The sequence below is a fragment of the Lactuca serriola genome, chromosome 2 (genome assembly GCF_051521515.1).
Source record: "Lactuca serriola cultivar US96UC23 chromosome 2, Lser_US96UC23_V15, whole genome shotgun sequence".
In the NCBI taxonomy this organism is placed as follows: Eukaryota; Viridiplantae; Streptophyta; class Magnoliopsida; order Asterales; family Asteraceae; genus Lactuca; species Lactuca serriola.
Genome location: NC_136409.1, coordinates 236706607 through 236718873, shown reverse-complemented (window position 1 = coordinate 236718873; position 12267 = coordinate 236706607). Strand labels below are relative to the sequence as shown.

Here is a 12267-nt window from a genome sequence, read left to right as displayed (position 1 = left end):
CATATAATGACGTTAGTTATAAGGATAAAATATATATTATTATATAATATATGCCAAAATATTGAGACATAAAACTATTTGTAAAACTATTTGTGGTGCTTTTACCAACCGTAAAAGCCATCTATTTAATTTTGTGTTGATTTTATTGCCTCTAACATTACATATTATAAGATAATAAATGAAAAATTAGAAAGAAAAAAAAAATTTCTACGAAAAAAAGCGAAGTGGTGAGTCAAAAAAACACGCGTGGTGATTTCTTTTGAAAGAGAAAAGAAAGCAAAAGCAAAAGTTTATGGATAGGCATGCAAAATGCAATCCATATTTTATCAATTATAATCCATCATTAAACTTCTTTAAACAAATTAAACAAAATATAATGGCTCTATATTAAAACAATTTTTTTTATTTAATTTGTAGTTTATCAAAATGCGCAAAATTTTCAAATAATCAAAACTTGTCTTCCCTATAATAATACAATATCAATTCTGTATTCTAAAATAGTAATAGTAATAGTTATAAATATTAAAATAAAACTTATGAAAATTATATATATATATATATATATATATATATATATATATAGGGTTAGGTTATTTTGTTTTTACTAACTATTATGTGTCAGAATGTACAGATCTAGACCATCAGATGGAATATAATCAAAGGTCATGATCTAAAGGTCTATGATAGTAGAATATGATAGCATGTACCGTATAATCACACAAATTTCAACATAAGGACATTTTAGTCAATTAACCTATATTAAAAAAAGGAAATTTTCGGATTTTTAGGGATGATTAATTCCTTTATTTTTTAAAATTTTGAATATTTTAAATTAATTCAAATTTAAAAATCTGATTTTATTCTGTCAGAATGATAGAATGCGAACCATAAACTAGTAAATATATTTTTCGATTTTATTCTGTCAGAATGACAGAATGTCAACCATAAACTAGTAAATACATTCTGAAAAAAATACACAAATCAATTCTTGAACTAATAATATAACAATAATTACATTGTATGATTGTGATTCATTGAATAATAACAACATTCTGAAAGAAAAAATTAAAAAAAAACATCAAAATCTAACAAAAACACTAATCTATTCTGAAAGAATATTATTTTTAAGCAACACTTTATACATTGTAGCATAACATATTCTGGTATAATATACTCTCGTTCTATATGTTTTCTTCCTTTTCCACATCAATGTTAGCCTCTTCAAAACCTAAATCCAAAAAGAAAAGATAATCAATTTTCAAAAATTAAACAATTCAATGCATTATAATAAAATACATCAATAAATATTCTTACAGAATAAACTATTCTTGCAGAATGGTTTTGAATATTCTTAAAGAATTTGTAACATATTCTATCGGAAACGATATAATAGAGAATGGTAATTACCGGATTTAATTTGAAGAAGAATTCCAAAGCCAGGGTAGATAGGAGCACGGGACTTGAACCCGATGATCTTCCCTCCCGTTTTAAGCTTACAAGTCTGGGTTACTAGCGGTTTTTTCATTGAAGCTTCCTCCAAAGGGCAAGAGGGAATCTTTGATTCTTTCTAAAACATCGGATGTGTCAATATCAAAGTAAGGCTGGTAAGCAGCAACTGTGAATACCTTGAACCAACCACTACTTTGTTGTGCTTCTTATGAACCAGATACTGGCTTTGAGAATGTATCTGAAGAGAAAATGTAACAAAGATTACATCTCTAATAAGTTTAACTGATAGATGTTCATTAGTTGGTAGTTTGCTTGGAGGATTAAAATAACATGAGTCTTGTTTTCCAATTGGCTGAGGTTTTAGATAGGTTAACTAAGTCATGATGCATTCAAATCCATAAGAAACTTAAAATGCTAGTAATCTAAGCCCTAAAACTGATGAATTTTATATGGATTTAACTATGTAGCTGAACTAAATGAGATCCATTAACTGAAGTTACTAAATTGCAGTAGATAGTTGAAAACTAATAAGATGCTTCAAGAATTTAAACACACACCATCGGCATCGCGGGGAGGGCCAGAAGCGCCTGAGATCTTGCCTTGTGTTCCAGATGGGGGAAAGGTTTGGAGAGTTGAATCTGCAACAACCAACAACCAAATTACTTAATGCTTACAATATAATACAGCTACCAATGAATAAATTAGGGTTCAGATCTAGTATCGAAGTGATGAAAACGCAATTGAAGAAGAGGAGAAGACGTTTTGCAGGAACAGATCCAGAAACATTCTGGTTGTCAATGGCTGTGTAATTTTCGGACATCATCTTGAATTCCCCTGTATCAAAAGTATGGTACCGATCCGGAGAGTATTTCTTCTTTGTTTCTGGATCTCTTGTCGGCGCTGAGCTCTCATACCCTAACCCTAACGCGTCTTCTCTCTAGCCGCCACCATCCATTCGGAGTTTACCCAGCCTCCATCTTCACCCCTCTTACCCACCATCCATCCGGTCCGATTTCTTTTGGATCGGTCTCGAAGGAAACCTTTATCGATGTTTCTCGAAGGAAACCTTTATCTGTATGGGGAATTTGTACCCTCGACAACTATAATCTATGAGAAATCAATCCCGACAGTTGTTAGTAAAACACCATCTTTTTCCTTTTTCGAAAAAGCTCATCTATCATACTTCGCATCTCATATGTATAGAGGTTGAATCTACATTCGCGTCGCTACCAGGGATGCATTGTGTCCAGGTGGGTTACGAAAACACTGTCACACGTCTACACATGTCAATCATCCGACTACGCATATTAGAGACACGTTTGTGGATACCCATAAGATATGCTATGTTGTTGCCTTGTCACAAATCCATGAATTGTCACGTGTCGTGTTCGTGCTACATGTGTCCATCGCCTGGGTATGTCGATGAGCCACATCCACCATAGAACACGTCACGCTCTTTCATTGATTTTTCATTTTCTTTACTTTGATCAAACGCATCACGTCCTACACAAATGCGTTGTGTTAGAAATTATTTTAACTCAAAGTAGATTGTGATTTTCCAAAGTAACAATCTACTTTAGTGTCTTACACCAAACTAGCTTTATACGTCGAATAGAATATAGTCATATACTCAAATTTCCAGGTTGTTACAATAGATTATATAAATATTTAATAACGAATGAAAGTAAAAGAAAAAAAAGGATTTGATTAGAGACCAAACCGAAATAAATCCAAACTACAAGGATGATAAATAAATAAATAATGAGACCAAATATGCAAATTATGTTAAACCACAGAGGGTATTCGTGTAATTTACTCTTTAATTAATGATGGATCAGTTGCATTAATATTCTAATGCTTTAATACTTGATACTACTACGCTCACATGCCCCAGTGCCAGTACCCACCCACCCACCCTCCCAGAGTCTAGAGAGAGAGAAAAAAAAAAAAAGCAGGAGATGAGACAAAGAAAAAACCAGACTCAAGAGCCCAAAGTTAAAGGTTTTTGAGAGCAGTTGATTTATGGTGGATACTCTTTTCTCTCTCCATGCTCTTCATCTTCTTATTCTATTCCTCCGCCGCTAATGCTGTATAAGCTAGGTGATTTCTTCATCTGCAGCAGCAGCAGCAGCGGCGGCGGCGGTGGCTGCCAACCTTCAAATGCCGGAGTAAATCTCGCCATCACCGTCTTCGCCGCCCTTGTAATCGCTGCTGCTATGTACTCCACCACTAGGTAACAAAAATGACCACAATTAATTGGTAATAACCACACCACTTGTTCAACTCAACTTCAAACCCTAGAAGTATTGGTCCCCTAGGACTATTTTCCCCTTTGTTCCTCTTTTCTTTTGTTGGTTTCCACGACAAGTTTCTCTAGTAGATTGATGAAAGCCCTAAGACGTAGTCAAACTTCGTCTTCCTCGTCGTCGTCTTCAAATTCATCAAATTCGTCGTCTTCGTGGATTCATTTGAGATCTGTTTTATTCGTTGTTGCTTCTTCCTCACCAGCTTCGTGTTCCACTTCCGATCGGTGAGTATATTCTTCTTTGATCCAAATCATGTTTTTCCGGTATCCGTCGCTATGTTCATTTTAAATCTTGATCTCAAGCTTTTCTCAAATCCTTGATTGTAGCAGTACCTTTCCCCCCCTTTTCTTAGGTCTTGTCCAACTTTAATGAATTATATGATTCTGATTCTGCTGGTTGTTTATTTAATAAATTCGCAGCTTTAGAAGGTGTTTGACGAGTTCAGGCCCCTGCTTTTTTGTTTTAAATATCATTAGGTGTATGGACGTTAATTTTAATGGTATTTAGTTATTCGTTTTTCTACTTTCTACTTGAGAAGGATAAGGATTTGGCATTTGGATCGTGCATTGATTATATACAAATTTTGTTGGTCTTTTTCTGTTTCAACTTTTTTTTTTATTTTAAAAATCAGTAAAGTCGTGGAAGATGGTTGAACATAATGCCAAACATGGAGTTCTTTTGCCATCTGAATATGAATCTCCATTGCCCAATACTGAACGAATCACACTTTGTTATCCTTTGGGACATTAACATTAACTTCCTTTTATGTAGTGAAAATGGATGGCATTTTTGGACACTAGTTAAAAGAGTGACTAGAGATTCTAGTGAAGTTGTATATTTTTCCACAATAAACCTAGTGTTGTCCTTAATTTTACTTGTTTTAATGATAAAGAATAAAAAGCCCATGTTGGAAAAATGATAAGAAGGTAGTTTAGTAGAACTAAGGATAATATTAAAAGGACGAGCCAATAGAAGGCAAGGACAAAAAAGGTGAATTCAGTTGGCCGAAATCATAATCATAATCTGGTTCTGGTCATGGTTAATAGAATCAGTCAGTTTCCTTAAGTTTTATGGTTACCACTCTCCACTGTAACTAAAGTAGTTAATTCAAGATATATATATATATATATATATATATATATATATATATATATATATATATATATATATATATGTGTGTGTGTGTGTGTGTGTGTGTGTGTCCTTAGTGCTTCTGTATACTTGGCATGCATCGTTTTTCCATTACATTTTCAAAATTGTTATTTGGATTTAGAAATCTCTTGGTGTGCATAAAAGTTTTCACCTAATTTGACTTTTATGTTTTGGACCATGATACTTATTTTGGAATGACAGCCTTAAGTATGAGTTGATGATTAGAACCTAGTTTTTTTTTATTGGTTTTTGTATTTCAGAATGCTGAACCAGCAAACCATTTGTTGTCATCTTATACTTGATGTTTTCTATCATGTGAATGTGATCATCTGCAATAGAAATTACTTTATGAGATGTAGAACACACTCTACAAAAGTTACATGAAACTGCATCACTGAGCTGAGCTGACATATTGATATTATTTTGATGACAGGGGGCGTCTGAAATCACCATGGTCACGTAGGAAAAGAAAACACGCACTCACTCCTCAACAGTGGAGAAATTTGTTTACACCAGATGGAAAACTTCGAGATGGTGTTAAATTTCTTAAAAAAGTTCGCAGTGGGGTATGCATGTTCCTATTCCTTACTCACAGTCACAGCATTTCATTTCAATTCAGTACTTATAATTGATTTGTAGGGAGTGGATGCAAGTATCAGATCAGAAGTTTGGCCTTTCCTACTTGGAGTGTAAGTATAATAAATTAATAATATCTCCTTTCCAAATTTTATTTCTCCTTTCATTTCAAAATTTCTGTTTTTTTTAAAAATAGTTATGAGCTCAACACTTGCAAAGAAGAAAGAGATAAACTAAGAACTCAGGGGAGGTACGCACTGTCATTTTGAGTATAATATATATTTTTATTTTCATAAAACAATCTAAAGCGAAGCAAGGTTTTTATATGTTACAGAAAGAAGTACGAGAAATTACGTAGGCAATGCAGGAAGCTTGTAGGTGAAAGCAGCAGCAATAGGGACAGTCACAGTCAAGGCATGGAGTCTGCAGAATCAGAAGAAGTTGTGAGTGCCAGGGAGTCGCTTTCTAGTGAAGAAATAAATTCTTCCCCATCTCCCATGAATTCAGGAGTATTATTGGAGGAAGAAGAAGCCACTCCTGGATCAGTCTCAACAAGATTCATAGATCCAAACATATCCGACTCGGAATCCTCCGACTCAGATTCTTCTCAAGATCCCCCCGAACCCAGTCAAAGTCAAACCTTCCCCTTCCCATCGTCGGAAAACGAAGAGTCATCAGCAGTCCAGTCGAGCGAGGATTTCTCCACCTGGCAGCGTATCATTCGCCTGGATGCGATCCGTGCCAACGGAGACTGGATCCCATACTCGCAACCTCAAGCGGAGGTTTCGGAGGAACGAGCTGTGCGGTCAGCGGAAGCAGTGGGATTAAAAGACTACGAGCATCTAGAAGCGTGTAGAATCTTCCACGCGTCCCGGCTGGTGGCGGTTCTAGAAGCGTACGCGCTGTACGATCCGGAAATCGGATACTGCCAGGGGATGAGCGATCTGCTGTCTCCAATAATCGCGGTCATGAGTGAAGACCATGAAGCGTTCTGGTGTTTCGTTGGGTTCATGAGAAAGGCGCGCCATAATTTCAGGCTCGATGAGACGGGGATTAGACGGCAGTTGAACCGCGTTTCCAAGATTATAAAATCCAAAGACTCGCATCTCTACAAGCACTTGGAGAAGCTTCAGGCGGAGGACTGTTTCTTTGTGTATAGGATGGTGGTGGTGCTGTTTAGGAGGGAGTTGACTTTTCAACAGACCATATGTTTGTGGGAGGTGATGTGGGCTGATCAGGCCGCCATCAGAGCTGGGATTGGGAAGTCCTCCGCGTGGAACAGGATAAGACAGCGGGCACCCCCTCCTACCGAGGATCTGTTGCTGTATGCCATTGCTGCTTCCGTGCTGCAGAGGAGGAAACAGATAATAGAGAAGTACAGCAGCATGGATGAGATAATAAGGGAATGTAATAACATGGCCGGTCAACTCGATGTTTGGAAGCTTTTGGATGATGCCCATGACTTGGTGGTTTCTGTTCATGACAAGATCGAAACCCCCACCACCACCATGTCTTCTTCTTCTTCTTCCTCGTTCCATCATAAATAATCCTCTCGTGTGCTCCCCAATATTCATCATCATAACATCATTTCTTTTGGTTTTCTTTTTTCTTTCATCAGAAACCTTTATTTAGTACTACTACTACTAATACTCTATTACCAGTTCTTTACTGGGGGGAAGGGGGGAAATTATTGTAGTTTCTTACAAACACAATTATATATATCATCCAAGTAGCTACTACCATAACAAGATTTGAGAATGAATCAATATTTCTACTCCTGCATTTATTTTAGCAGTTGGTTGGTTGACTTGTCTCTTTGCCTCTCATCCCATCTCATCTCATGTGACACTGGCTTTTGAGTTGAGAGGAGAGAATGCAAACACAAGATGTCAATGTAGCATGTTTCCAGACTGATTTTTGTGTCAACAACTACTTTCTCTTATTTTCATTCGTTTGTTTGTTTCTTGAATGATAACCCTAAACCGTGCAAAGCATGAATTGGAACTTTATAACATCCTTGTCTTAGGTTTTACCTTGTGTTGCTTTTTGTGAATGTGTAGTGTGGATTCGGACCACAGCACTAAAGGAACGTTCAAATTCAAATTTGATTCACCAATAAATTATGTTATTAGAAACTCTTAGGTAGTTGGGATTTACATGATATTATGAAATGAGATGGTTAAGCTATGCTGAAATATGAGTCTGGATATATTTGTATACCTAATCCTACTGTCTAGTTGGGTGTGGTCTGGGGACAGTAAAAGTACTAACCGAAATCCTAAACGTTTTGAGGTGCTAAAGCCTGCTCTACACAACAGGGGGTGCTAACTAACTGCTAAAACGCCATTTATCACGCCAAAACATTAAAGAAACTATAACCAATCGCCTTATCACTCTTATTCACTTATTTGTGATGTAACTCAATAGGATAAAACTGCTACTAAATATACAAATATATACCTATGTTTCCTACTCTCAACTCTCAAGTCTTATCTCTCAAACAACAAACATTGGAACATAAGGAAAATGTGTTACATGTTCGGTTCAAGATCATCATTGTTGATTATCAAACAACGCCATTTAGCATCATTGTTGATTTTCTTTATCTTTTATGACAGACACCTTCATGTCTAGAGTGGAGTATACCATGAAATGAAATCCTCTAATAAAATCTATTATATTATATTTTATGACACATAAACATGGGTGAGGATCCGTACTTATTCGACTTGTTGATGACATAATGATAACAATGTTAGACAAGAAAGAAAACATCTAGACATATATATATATATATATATATATATATATATATATATATATATATATATATATATATATATGTTAAAAAGAAGAAAAATGTGATGTAATTATTTCTGTGGTGTGGTTCAAGCGGAGGAGGAGGAGTTGTCTTTGGTGTAGGATCTGACAGCAAAAGCCAAGGCCAAGATGAGTAGAGGCACCAGGAACTGTAATATCTTGATGATGACTGCCGAAGTGTCGTCAGGATTGTAGTTCCTTTCCTTGCCAACAAAAACACGTTTCAGAGGAACAGTTGACCTGTCTATCTCACCAATGTAATATTTGTCCATCATCCCTCGTGCATCATCACTGTGCCCAACATCCTCAAAATCACTCGTTGCATCCTTCCCTGCAAATTCCAATCATCCTCATCATCCTTATTCCTTATATATATATATATATATATATATATATATATATATATATATATATATATATATATATATATATATATATATATATATATATATATATATACACACACACACACACTTGAATTGAAACATTAAATACCCGTTGCTGCTAGGAGAACTTCATCACCTCCAGGGTGGTCTTCCATAAATGGTGTTACATCATAAACCTAGGCTCACCGTCACATAACATAAACAAGTGAATTCACATTTCACAAACTTACAAAAAACACTATAAAGATCATTCTTTAGATTTACAACAACATTAATAAATGATAATACTGGCGTGCTGCATAATGAAAGCCACATAGACTCTGGTCTGGTCTGGTCTTTGTTAAAGCAGGCGAGGCTATTATTGGTGAAGGTTGGACATTTGGGCACTGGACACTCCTTTTCAGTGCCAGAGGGAGGGTCCAGACAGACATGATAAGAGACACTCATTTGACATGAACTATGATAAATTAATTGATGTAAAGTACTATGGATATTCCAATCCATGAATAATTTTGAAAATATTTAACTATAGTTCCAAAATTCTTCCATCAAGCGTCAAGTGATTAATTGATTAACCATGCATCAATCCAATGGGCAATAGCAAAAAGTTTCAATTCATCGTATGCAATGCCAAATCCCATTTCTTAATTGATCGTAACTGAAAAAAAAAAAACATCAATAGTTCATTAAAATAAACTTAGACGGTTGAAGAGAAATTTATCTCAGCCAAAATTCAACTAACCCCAAACTAATGTCACCAATTAACCACAAAACCATGAAGAAATACAGGATTGGAACCACAGAAACTCCAGAAGGAAATCGATTACAATTACCAACTTTAGGTAAAAAAAAAAGTCAAACTTAATAAGTTCATGTCATAGAGATTCGACCTTTCCCTCGATAATAAGCCAGCAGTCTTTGGTTTTGTTGTGCGTGGAAACTTCATTGAAAACGAAAGTTTTCTTACCGGAAGCCATTGATGTATGTATCTGCTGTGCCTGCTTATGAAACAAATCAAACTAGTAAAAACTAAAACCGGATTTCATCTTTACTCGAATGAAAAAAAAAAAATCCTATATTCAGGAGGAATCGTTAATATTAATACTTACGAGGCGGAGCTTTTAAGGACTATTTTACAGACACACTGTAACTGTGAGCTTTTAAGGTGAGAAATTTTTGGAGGTTTGGTATTTATATTGATCCAGACATCGGAGCAGGATTTCGTTGACCCAATGTTTGTTATTAATTACAAGATTGAGGGTCTTTTGCTTGGTATTTGGCAGACCTACCTGCGTTGCGGTTGCCAAACCACGAGCCCGATTCGGCGGCTACGGCATTGACCAACCCCATATAAAATACATACAAGGCAACGCCGGTCCACAGTTAATTTAAGATATTTTATAAATTAGTTTTTAATACTTAAGTATCCGTCACATTGGAATTCACATTTAGAAATTGCGGTCGAGTTTTAGATCCATATCGAACATGTTTGACAACATTGATTACGAGGCTTTGATGTATACCCAGGCCTCAGAGATAGACGATGGAGGCGACTCAAATTGTTGTTATATTTAGTAGATAGTAGAATTAATTTTCTTTCAATTATCAAGTTATTATAAAAAATTTGATAACATTTATGTATTTTAAGGGTCTATCTTGTCTTTCGCCCTGGACCCAAAATATGTTTGGAACGACTCTATGTATACCCAAAATCTGGTTAGAAAACCATATATTGGTGATGAGATCGGGTTGGTATTGATTTTAAATCTTCGTAATTTTTTGTTAATTATATAGAAAAGGAAGTAATTTGTACATAATTTTTTTCCATACACAACAATTTATACTCCATATAATTGTAAAATACAATATTTTAAAACATAAATTGTTGTGTATGAAGAAAAGTTGTCTACGGATAAACTCTCATATAAAAATAAAAAAGACGATAGAAGAACAAGATGACAAAAAAAGAAGAAAAGAAAACAATTAAAGTTTAATTTTAATATAATGGATTTTTTTTTTCATATCGTGGTTGGTAAATAATTGAAATGAAGTTGTGACATTATTTGTTTTGATATATTGGTATTTTGGTTTTGATATATGAACTTTTAGTATAGTTTTTTGGACTTCATTTAATTTTATTATTATTTTTTAAATCATTATTATTTCTTTTGATGAATTGTGTTAGAAGTAAATTGGAACTCATTCGAAAAGGGTTGGAAAATGACTTAATTGGATGGAGAGAGCATTAATGTGTTGGAAATAGGGGTGCAAACGAGCTAAGCCGAGCCCGAGCCTGACCAGGCTCGGCTCAGGCTCGTTTAAGTTATATGAGGCTCGAGCTCGAGCTCGGCTCGATTCGATCTTTCTTTTACTGAGCTTGGCTCGAGCTCGTAAAGAGTTATACAAGCTCGGCTCGAGCTCGGGCTCGACTCGTTTTTATCTGGCGTGCCTAAATAAGCTTAAGCTCGACTCAAGCCCATTTACTAATACCCTAAATTCATAATTCCCCTAATATGTTTTTATTTTAATATATATAAATAATAATAAATAATATTATATAAAGGCTCGTTTAGGCTCGCGAGCCTAATCGAGCATTGTGACATAGGCTTGAGCTCGAGCTCGTTTAATAAACAAGCTTAATATTAAGCTCGAGCTCGGCTCGAGCTCATTTAAAATCGGTTTCGAGTCGAGCTTTTAACGATCCGATCTCAAGTAGCTCGCGAGTAGTTTGACTCGTTTGCACCCCTAGTTGGAAATGACTTAATTGGATGGAAAACGACTTGATGTGCTAGAATATAACTTAATGGCCAAAAAACCGGTTTTGGAGAAAAAGAAAACAACACAAACACCAAAACCGGTTCAGTCAAGTCAACAATAGTCCAATTTTCGATTCTTCATTTTCACTTTAGTTGGTTACCGTTTCTTTCGGTCTCGATCTGCTTTGACCAGTTTTAAAACTACGTTCGTGCCTATATCAATATTTTTCTAATAACTTTTGTAATATCTTTGCAAGTTTAATAACAAATAAAATAATGATATATAATGATATACATATATATATATATATATATATATATAAAGGTGAGATCGGTTGAGAATTCATAGTTTTCCGAGAACCCGAAAACTAAAAGTGGAGCGTTAGATCAAAACTAATTCATTAAGGGCATAATCGTAATCTTACCAATCTCATTTAATGTTTCATTTTTTGTGTTATTGGAAATATTAATAGAAATGTCTAGAAGTTCACATAATAAATCAAATTTTTGGATTTTTTAAAAAAATAGTATTTTTCATATTTTTTTTTAAAAAAATTGCAGATTTTTAAATTTTTTTTTATAGAAAATGTGAATTTTTGAAAAAAAAAATCGAAAAAAATATATTTTTTACAAAATTTGCATTTTTTTAAAGCATTTAAAAATCATTAAAATTAAAAAAATGGAAAATTTAAAAAATATTATAATTTTTTAACCAAAAAAATCAACATTTTAGGTTCATATATGCATATTTTTACAAATGCATATATGTATATTTCAGGAAGAGGGGTAAGTTGAGCCCCAGGTATATCGGTCCTTTCATGG

At 34.7% G+C, this 12267-nt stretch overlaps 2 protein-coding genes across 4 annotated transcripts; one reads left to right on the top strand and one right to left on the bottom strand.

The window, feature by feature from the left end:
- Nucleotides 1-3362: 3362 nt before the first annotated feature.
- On the top strand, nucleotides 3363-7265 carry LOC145088953 (rab GTPase-activating protein 22-like). 2 transcript variants are annotated; one of them, XM_079027455.1, is made up of 5 exons: nucleotides 3363-3682; nucleotides 5341-5473; nucleotides 5547-5596; nucleotides 5680-5733; nucleotides 5818-7265. In XM_079027455.1, the coding sequence occupies exons 1-5, from the start codon at nucleotides 3534-3536 to the stop codon at nucleotides 7028-7030; spliced, it is 1599 nt and encodes a 532-aa protein (XP_078883581.1). In that variant the 5' UTR covers nucleotides 3363-3533; the 3' UTR covers nucleotides 7031-7265. The 2 variants fall into 2 exon arrangements, with proteins under 2 accessions (XP_078883581.1, XP_078883582.1); XM_079027456.1 differs by having other exon boundaries at nucleotides 3363-3979.
- An 871-nt stretch (nucleotides 7266-8136) lies between these two features.
- LOC145088954 (cytochrome b5-like) lies at nucleotides 8137-10004 on the bottom strand. 2 transcript variants are annotated; one of them, XM_079027459.1, is made up of 4 exons: nucleotides 9799-10004; nucleotides 9580-9690; nucleotides 8799-8865; nucleotides 8137-8634 (listed from the first exon to the last, which is right to left on the bottom strand). In XM_079027459.1, exons 2-4 carry the CDS (start codon nucleotides 9664-9666, stop codon nucleotides 8372-8374), a joined length of 417 nt encoding a protein of 138 aa, XP_078883585.1. In that variant the 5' UTR covers nucleotides 9667-9690; nucleotides 9799-10004; the 3' UTR covers nucleotides 8137-8371. The 2 variants fall into 2 exon arrangements, with proteins under 2 accessions (XP_078883585.1, XP_078883584.1); XM_079027458.1 differs by having other exon boundaries at nucleotides 9580-9687; nucleotides 9799-10003.
- Nucleotides 10005-12267: the final 2263 nt, after the last annotated feature.

Coding starts and splice junctions, on each gene's coding strand:
- LOC145088953 (XM_079027455.1), top strand. CDS start 3,534: ATGCTGTATAAGCTAGGTGATTTCTTCATCTGCAGCAGCAGCAGCAGC. Junction 3,683..5,340: donor GCTATGTACTCCACCACTAG/GTAACAAAAATG, acceptor TTTTGATGACAG/GGGGCGTCTGAAATCACCAT. Junction 5,474..5,546: donor TTAAAAAAGTTCGCAGTGGG/GTATGCATGTTC, acceptor ATTGATTTGTAG/GGAGTGGATGCAAGTATCAG.
- LOC145088954 (XM_079027459.1), bottom strand. CDS start 9,666: ATGGCTTCCGGTAAGAAAACTTTCGTTTTCAATGAAGTTTCCACGCAC. Junction 8,866..9,579: donor GGCTTATTATCGAGGGAAAG/GTCGAATCTCTA, acceptor CGGTGAGCCTAG/GTTTATGATGTAACACCATT. Junction 8,635..8,798: donor AGTTCTCCTAGCAGCAACGG/GTATTTAATGTT, acceptor TGGAATTTGCAG/GGAAGGATGCAACGAGTGAT.